We start from the raw sequence: 9,033 nt of genomic DNA, 5'->3' as shown, positions 1-9,033 counted from the left end.
ATGTTTTCGTTCTTCAAATTCTCTGATACATCAAGGGCACACTTTATCATGGTCTTCACTACTCCTCTTGGTCTTCTCTCAAGCCCCATGCTTATTTAGATACGGATTGGGCAAGTAATCCAACTGATCGATGCTCCATCACAGGTTTTTGTTTCTTGTTGGGTACTTCTCTTGTCTCATGGCATAGCAAGAAGCAAGATGTGGTTTCCCTTTCTAGTACCGAGGTTGAATATAGTGCCCTTACTAACACCACTTGTGAGCTTGTTTAGCTTTGATGGCTCTTAGCTGATATGGATACTCCACAGCCCACTGTCACTCCTCTTTATTGTGATAATCTTAGTGCTATCTACATTGCTCATAACGATGTCTTCCATGAATGCACCAAGCACATTGAGATCGACTTCCACATCACTTGCTAGCATCTCAAAAAAGGCAATCTCCAATTGTTCTCCATTTCCTCTTGTAAGGACATATGTGAAATATGTTATGAGCATATGTCATATAGAATTGACTAATCTTTTGACAAAACGCACTTTACTTGTAATTTGGTAGATTTAGGATATGTTTAATACTTCAAGGAACAAGAGTTCAAGTCTAAGTATTGAACCTATGTAAATCTGTCCAAGAATCAAGTGAAGAAGTGTAGTTCATTAAACCTCAACAGATGTATCTATCGAAATTTAATATTTGAAGCTTGGCAAATAGCTTGACAGATGTATCTATCGAGAATTACGAAATTCAGATTTCCAAATCTACTTTTCACGCACATCCAAGTTATGTGTTTAGGTTTTCTTTTCTCACAACCCTAGACATATATAAGGATTATTTTAAAGGTCTTCATAAGGTTGTTGCACTTGTTGTTACATGCATGTTGTGACCAAAGACAATCTACCCTAGTTCATCTTTCTCTTGAAGAAACTGCTGTATTTGTACGTCATAGGGTTTTGTGACCAAGGATCTTCTTAACCTTCATCTTGTCGATGAATTGAAGAACTTTACAGCCAACATCTTTCTCAAGTTGGTGTGTTAGTCATGTATTGGTATTTGTGCATCGATTGGTTAGTCATGTACTTGGAGCCATGCATTGAAATGAGAAATTGTCACTATATTACAAGTCTAATTGTGTATTAAGATAAAGGTTCAACTGTAAGTTGGTATAAGGTACTGGAATTCCTTTACTTGTAACAACTTGTTTTGATAATAGTGGATTCTCAAGAGTAGTGACTTTAAATTCACCCGATAGGATTTTGCCTTAGTAGTTTTTCACATTCGTAAACAAATCACTCATGTCAAATTTAATTTCCGCTACATTTAGTTATTTGGTGATTTGTTTGTACTACCATGCGTATTGCATGTTAAATTGACTTAATTAATTGGTTAATTTACCCAATGGGTTAATACATTCTTAGCCTATCAAATGATATCAAAACAGGCACACTCTGATTAGGGTTAATTTTTGTTGTGTGATCTATTAACCCCTGTTTGTCATGGATAAAGGACAATCTTTAATTATACCTCCTTTATTTAATGGCATTAACTATGTATACTAGAAAGTACGCATGAGAGTTTTCTTGTAATCTTTAGATGAAAAGGTGTGACAACCTATGGAAATAGGCTAGACCAAGCTAAAGGAAGTGCTAGCTGATTGGGATGATGCTAAGATCAAAGTGGCAAACTTCAATAGTAGAGCATTGAATGCTTTATTTAGTGCGGCCACCAATGAAAAGTTCAAGAAAATATTCTCAATTGAAACTGCTAAGGAAGCATGGACTATCCTCTAGACAACCTATAAAGGAACTAAGGTTGTTAAGGATTCAAAACTTCAAAGGTTTACTACAAACTTTGAAGAGATTAAGATGAAGGAGGATGAGTCATTTGATGAGTTCTATGCCAAGCTCAAGGACATAGTGAACTCTACATTTAATCTTAGAGAAACCATTCTCGAACCCGAGATTGTTAGAAAGGTGCTCAAATCTCTTCTAGAGAGATTCCATGCCAAGATCACTTAAGGAATCAAAGGAAATTGATCAAATGCCTTTGACAGAGCCGATTAGCAACCTGCAAACCTATGAATTGGGTTTGTCTAGGATCGAGAAATCAAGCAAGAGCAAGAGCATGGCACTGAAGGCCAAAAGCAGTGACACCGATGAGTCTTCGGATGATGAAGATTCTAAGATGAAATCTTATATCACAGGGCAATTCAAAAATTTCATGAAGAATGCCAATGCGAAAGGATTCGACAAAGACCGTAAGCAATCCAGTTCTTCACAGTTTAAGAGACAAGATAAAGGGAAGAAGGATGTTAGGGATGGCGGTCAATACATTGTTCCCTCCAGACTAAAATGCTTCGAGTGTCAAGGCTTTGGACATATGAAACAAGGATGTCCAACTTATCTCAAGACCATTGGGAAAAGCAAAGCCCTTTCTACTACCTTGAGTGACACCGAGGGGTCAATATATTCTTGGCCTATCACCTCTACCAACCAACTTGCTGATATCTTCACCAAAACTCACCCACTTGGTTGTCTTCGAGATCTTATATCCAAACCCCAATTGGCTTCCTCCTTTCCACCTCAAGTTTGAGGGGGGGTGTTAGTATATAGGTTAGTCTAACCTAGCCCATCAGGCTTAGCCTAGTATATTGTGTTTGTATCTTGTAATATACTCATATTACTTGTACTTTACACATACTTAGCGTATATAAGGATCTCTATTGTATAGTGTCGTAGACACATAATATACATCAATATACAAACTATTCCGGCTTTCTCTTTCTCACTTTATATTCTTAACAACTTTGTCAATAGCAGCATTACAATAAGACCATAAAGAAGAGAAAGGAAAAGGGACGATTTTACATGGTATAGTTGGAAGTAGAGGAATTTGGCATCTTATTCAAATGCCTCAAAATCTTCTCAGCCATCTCCCTCGTTTTGCCATCCCCATGATGGAAAGCATTCACCAATGTTGCAGGCAACAACCTATCCTGTGATATATCCGAAGCAGACTTGTCCCCACCTTTCATCAAGAACTTGTCAATCACCCAAAGTGACTTTTGCCATAGACCCTCTTGCTGGTGCTCTTTCACCAAATTTAGAACACGTTGTACAGCATTTACTTCACTCAACATGCTCACACTCTTGTCCACATCAACTTTTTCATCTAGCAATGTAATTATAGCTGACAATGCAGCTTCAACTACTTCAACATTCTCGTGGTCCAAACAAGCCAACAGCCTCTCAACTGCCTTTGCATCAACTAAACAGAATGTGTTCTGTGAAGAACAAGCCCCTCTGTGAACTGGGCAACCCGGTAGTTTCCTCCTCTTCGATGAACCAAAAGATAGGAACTTGGGTAAGTAGAACAACTTCACAAACTTGGTTCTCTTAATTTGAGGTGCTTTTGACAGATTTATCGACTGTGATGAGAGATTTTCCAACCCAATTGCTGATAACCTCTGAACTTCATCACTAGATGTTTTTATGAGCAGCTCTGTGAACACTGATGTGAAATTGTAGTTTCTTGCTAGAAACAATATCTGAGGTTCATATAGTGTTGTTGTGAATCTGACTAGAGTGCCCACTAAGCCTTCTAAATAATCACTTGCATACCTGCTTGATCTTGTTCCACTTCTTTGGATTTGATTGATTGTTTTTAGGATTGTAGGGACTGCATTCTTGCTCAGAATGGCTAGGTTTAGCGTTAGGTTTTGGTGGGGGAGTTTTGCCACATATTTTGCTGAAACTGCATGTCTCTCTGTGATTTGGTTTATTTCATTAGGACTCTGGAATAGGCTCTCAGGTTGGCCTCCAGTTTTGCAGAGTCTTTCAGCTAGTGTGTGGCCCATGTAGGGTGAAAGTGTACACAGCAGCTTAATTGTTGTTATGGCAAGATCATCATGTGGATTATTGATGAGTTCAGTCAGGGTGTGGCTTGCTTCAGTCGTTTTGACCACTGAGACAATGGTGGCTATTGATTTTTGGGTCTTTGTCAGGCATAAGATAATTCTGATAAGATAGATGTTGAGTTTATCAGGGGTTGAGTTCTTCAGCATGTCAAAGATGTTGTAGACCACATAGTCAGAAGTTATAGTGTGGCCATGATTATTCACTTGGAGCTTCTCAAGCTCAAGCTCAGACTCGAATATATTTGCTAGTATTGCTGCTGCTTCTATTTTTGAGTTCATAGGCTCATCATAGATCGTCCTACTGAACATCTCTTCAGCCATTATTTTAACTACTCCAGCTTCTGCAAGTATTTTTGCATTTGGCTGGTAGGATGAGATCTGAGCCAGAGCTTTAAATGCTGCGGTTCTGCTCAGACTGTTTCCACTCTGAACCATTTTTACAAGATGGGGGGAAGCCCTCACAGCCACAAAGGTTTTGCTGTCATGTCCAAGAACAATTTCCCCAAGGTAACTTGCCATTTCCATCTTCATTTCTTCACAACCTGTTTATTGGATTCATTTTTTGTCAGCATTACTTTTGGTTAGAGCATATGGCTTTCTACAAACTATGCCGTTAGTATATGATCTCTTTGGAGTTATACAAATGGTTCATAACAAAAGTCCAAATACATTTTCAGTTTCTTCAATTTCTGTATAATTTAGCTGCTACTCTTGTTCTGTAACTATGTTTCTCTTAAATATAGCTTTGAATGTCTTATTTGTTCTGTTTCAAAACATTTTTATTTTTAATTACTTGGAGGTAGCTTGGAAAGACTGAGAAGAAGTTTTGAGCATTACCTTCAGTAAGATGATCTAAAAGGGGTTCCAAGTGTCCACATTCTGCCATGTGCTTAATGTTATTTGGCACCTTCTCTAGGTTCCTTAAGGTTCCATCTGCTTTTTCTGAAGCAAATGCATCAATTGAATGTTTGTATTTAATATTGATCAGCATTAGAATTCCCCCAGGAACTGACCCAATTTTCTCACACAAAGATAGGGATTTTGAGAGCTCAAGCAAGAACTGCAGGGATGCATGCCTTATTGGTTGGTGACTACTTGACAGCATATCAATTATTGTTGAAATATTCATTGTTTTAGAGATCATTTCCTGCAAAATTAACCACCAAAGATTACATATATCTAAGAATAAGATATGGTTTTCACTTTTGGTGAAGTCATTAAGTGCAAATACTCACAGTAGATAGATATAAACAAGACACCAATAATAGAAAGCCAAATGCACATCTAGAATCCTTGAAAAATTAGTGCTTGTTCAAATAGGTTTAAAGTTCATGAATGGAAGTTGCAGATAAAGATTGGTCTGCTTGGTTCAATCTCAGGTCTAGATAATTGCAGCTGAGGTTCCCCGCCACACTAATAGGGTAGCAAAGTATACTTCCAAAAATTCATTAAATATCTATAACTGACCACAATGGCAGGCCTTGTTTTGTCATACAACTGATTGAGACTAAGTTTTGTCTCCTATAAAGTCACCATTTCTGTGTTCATAATTTTGACAAACAAAAACATACCTAAGACTATAGGTTAAGTTCCTATTCATCATATTGTTTTTCATTATCTATATATATTTAAAAGTTGAAGTGTAGCATTTATTGTTACTATGCTCAAGTTGAGCGACATCAACATCTACGTCTAATCTGTTATTATTTTTAAATAATTCTAAATACATTAATTTAGTACAATAACAAATTTGAAAACAGCCTATGAATCAGAAAAGTATTAGAAGATTAATTGTAATTGTGTTGTTGTTCCTGAGTTGAATTTTTCTAGGGGGTTAGTTTTAATGGGCAATGTGACGGTGAGTGTGGGAGCGAATATGTTGCCAATATTATGAGGTTTGCTATTTTTGTTTTTTTGCAAATTATGAGATTTTCTATTTTTGGTTTTTGCTAGTTGTTTTCTTGATCATAGGATTAATGGGTGTCTCTGGTTTAGCTTTTTAGGTTCTTCTATGTTATTGTTGGTGTTGTTGCTGCTGTTTTTTCCATTATTTTTAATTAATTTGGTTGGCTGATTGGAATAAGTTTTTGGAGTACTGGTTGAAAACTAAGTTTTGTTCATTTTAGAAATTGTTTAATTTTTGGGGAGAAAAAATTATTTTCCACAATTTAGAGAAAAAAATTATATATTATACTATAACTATGAAATAATTATCTATTCCCATGCATTGCGTGGGTCTTAGTTAATATAATATTGAAATCAGAGAACTGTGAAGAGCTAAAACCTTATTTTCATCATCATCCTCTGACAATAGTTGTAATACTTCCATTGCTGCACATCTAACATCTCTGTCTTTGTACTCCAGAAACTTAATGAGAGATGGCATTAGTCCAACACTGCGAACCTGTACCTTATTGTATCTTTTCCTCTGGCAGATAGTTTGCAAATCTTTTATTGCTTCCAGTACCATATCCTTTGAACTGGCTAAAGACAAAGCTGTCCGTGCTACCTTGATCCTAGATGCTTCATTCCTTTCCAGCCATTCCTCTATTGTAGACTTCAGAGCTTTGTTTGTGTTGAAAGCCCTACTCACTAGCTTCTGCCCTGTGAGTGGGCAGAAAATGTCCTCTGATTTTTCAAACTTCTCAAACCATTCAGTAATTTCATTCCTTTCATAGGTTACTCCGGTTTCTATGGTGACTGGATTGTCCATGATCTTCTTTCCTAGTGGGCAAAAGAAAGTTTCATAAAGAGGCTCCATGTACTGAGTCGCCTTTGGCAATGTGTTTAAGGATCTGTTCATGTTTCCAGGTTTTCTAGTGACGTCAGAACTTCTGCTCCTTACTGCCTCAATTTTTTGAGGCATATTCAAGAATTGATGATCGTTTATAGAAACATCAACATTAATGGGATAGAGATCTGTCTCTTGTGGTGCTGGTTCCTCCTTCAGTTGCTTCTTCAAAGACAATGTCCTTGTATCATGCTGCTTGGTGTTAACCGCAAGAGTTTGGCCAATTCCAAATTGAGCTTTCTGCATCTCATTTGATAATGACCTAATAGCAACTTTTACATATTCTTGGTCTCCAAAGGTGGAAGATGGTAGCAAGCTCAGGGATTCTCCTGTGTTATTTATCACCCCCTTAAGCTGTGCTATAATGCTTCCTAGTTCATTATCTGAAATTGCATCAATGACTTCTTGGCATCTCTTCACAAGATCCTTGGCCAAGTCAACGTTTAGGGATAGTGTTTGTAGAATCTCTATTGCATTTTCTGGTGAATTCTCTGCTTTGAGCAACTCCATTATGGCCAGAGAAGCCCTGTAAAGGTAGCATCCAAATTCAATGAAGTTTTCATGTTCTTTCTCTATGCATACAACTGCTGTCATAATCCCTGAAATGGATGCCAACAAGGATTCCGCAAGATTTAAAATTGGCGTTGCATCTTCCTTCAGCTGTATAAATGAATGACAAATTATTAAACATTCACTGTACTCATCAGTCTTCAGGTTAAGGAACCTATTTTTACGAAGGCAGTGATAAGATTCCCCTATTCTGTCTTCACTCAATTCAAACAAGGTCAGGTATAGGTTCCCCACTAATGGTACATTGTGCTAAAAGCATATTTGTAACTTGTGTTCTTCAGAAATTAAAAAAATAATTAATCTAATACAGATTAAGATCAGAACTTCATGTAAAAAAGTCCAAAAAATCACAACACAAACTGGCATGACACAAAATATTTTAACGGATGTATAAGTTCCATAAGTTATAGCTATTAGTATTTCAGATATGTTGGATTTTATCTCTATGATGTTTTCTGAATTTCACAAGTTGACAAACTTAAAAGACAAGAATACTATATTTACTATATGTCTATCCTTGTACGGCAGTAATATGCTTTCAAATTTATTTTCAGTGATTGGGAATGAGACTTGCTTGCAGCCTCTTGGTTATTCACTGTAAGCTCATTAACTTTTGAAAATCTACAAAGATCATGTGATTAGTGCAGTGTAGTAAATACACTATTCACAGTTCAAATTATATGAAATTGAGAATCATGAAAATTTGGGAATTCTCCCCACCAAGGAGATATATGAGATATGAAGGTTAGTTGCTCCTATTACTGCACTAAAACACCTGTAGATATTATATGAGCTGTGCTTTAGCTACTCAGAGTAGTTCAAAATGAATTCTCTCATAAGACTCTAGCTTAATCATGCTAATGTCACTTTAAAAAAAATGCATAAAGAAACTATGTTACCTATAGGATTCATCTAGATAACATCAACAATAAGCTTATAAGAACTTCAACCCTATAACCTAATTCATACATTCTACAATCTTTATCTCTACGAAAGGCTCATCAACATTGAGAGCATCATTGAGCTTTCATACTGAGGTTCACATAAAAGGAAAAGGAAATAAGTTCTGAAAAGCTCCTACCGACATCCAATTGTAGCTGCTCTCACAAGACCTTCTGGTTTATGAGCACCCAATCTTGCAAAACCTGGACTGGTAACTTTCATTAGGAGGAGAAGACAATTAAAAGAAAGGGGTTAGTATGACATTGGAAAGTCACCGATCAATGATCATTGATTTTTCTTTTTGTCCTTTTTAATATAATCCTGGTGAAGGTGTTAATTTGATGGGGTGCTATACTTCAGACTTGGTCAGCTAACTATCACATTTGGTTTGGTTTCAGGTTTCAGGTTTCAGCTAACCATCACTTTCACGCTAGTGTTGGTCATTGGCGGATTTGGTCTGTTTTCCAACTCCAATTTTGTTACTTTCTTTGCTAATCCAGAATAATTATATTATTCAAGCTGACTAATCAACTTCCATTGGAGACAATCTTTCATGGCAAACAATCTACACTTAGAACCATGTCAGTCCCTTGCAAACAATTAGCAGCATTCCCATCAATATTAAGTCTCAGTTGATTGAATTTCTGAAGTTATGCTACCCATTTAACAGTGTTGATTTCTGAATTCCTGTCTGACTATTAGATCAAGTTAATGAATGAATCTATATATTACTAAAAGCTGAAGCGTTGCGTTTAATACTGCTGCTCTCATGTTGCGCCACATCAGCTGCCATGTCATTTTCTTAAAAATATATACAATTTTT

The 9,033-nt window shown here is 36.6% G+C and overlaps 1 protein-coding gene across 1 annotated transcript; it reads right to left on the bottom strand.

The window, feature by feature from the left end:
* Positions 1-2,691: 2,691 nt before the first annotated feature.
* On the bottom strand, positions 2,692-8,668 carry LOC112034274 (putative U-box domain-containing protein 42). The gene is made up of 4 exons (XM_024067095.2): positions 8,350-8,668; positions 6,192-7,358; positions 4,745-5,054; positions 2,692-4,449 (listed from the first exon to the last, which is right to left on the bottom strand). The coding sequence occupies exons 1-4, from the start codon at positions 8,353-8,355 to the stop codon at positions 2,855-2,857; spliced, it is 3,078 nt and encodes a 1,025-aa protein (XP_023922863.2). The 5' UTR covers positions 8,356-8,668; the 3' UTR covers positions 2,692-2,854.
* Between the last annotated feature and the right edge of the window lie 365 nt (positions 8,669-9,033).

The sequence above is a fragment of the Quercus suber genome, unplaced genomic scaffold (genome assembly GCF_002906115.3).
Source record: "Quercus suber isolate HL8 unplaced genomic scaffold, Cork oak 2.0 scaffold_965, whole genome shotgun sequence".
Classification (NCBI taxonomy): domain Eukaryota; kingdom Viridiplantae; phylum Streptophyta; class Magnoliopsida; order Fagales; family Fagaceae; genus Quercus; species Quercus suber.
This window is presented reverse-complemented; position numbering and strand designations above follow the sequence as displayed.

Bases quoted from the DNA above. Each gene is read 5' to 3' on its own strand.
- LOC112034274 (XM_024067095.2), bottom strand. The intron at 5,055-6,191 runs GTTTTAGCTCTT...TTAATTTTGCAG, and splicing joins AGGATGATGATGAAAATAAG to GAAATGATCTCTAAAACAAT. The intron at 4,450-4,744 runs GTAATGCTCAAA...TCCAATAAACAG, and splicing joins TTTAGATCATCTTACTGAAG to GTTGTGAAGAAATGAAGATG.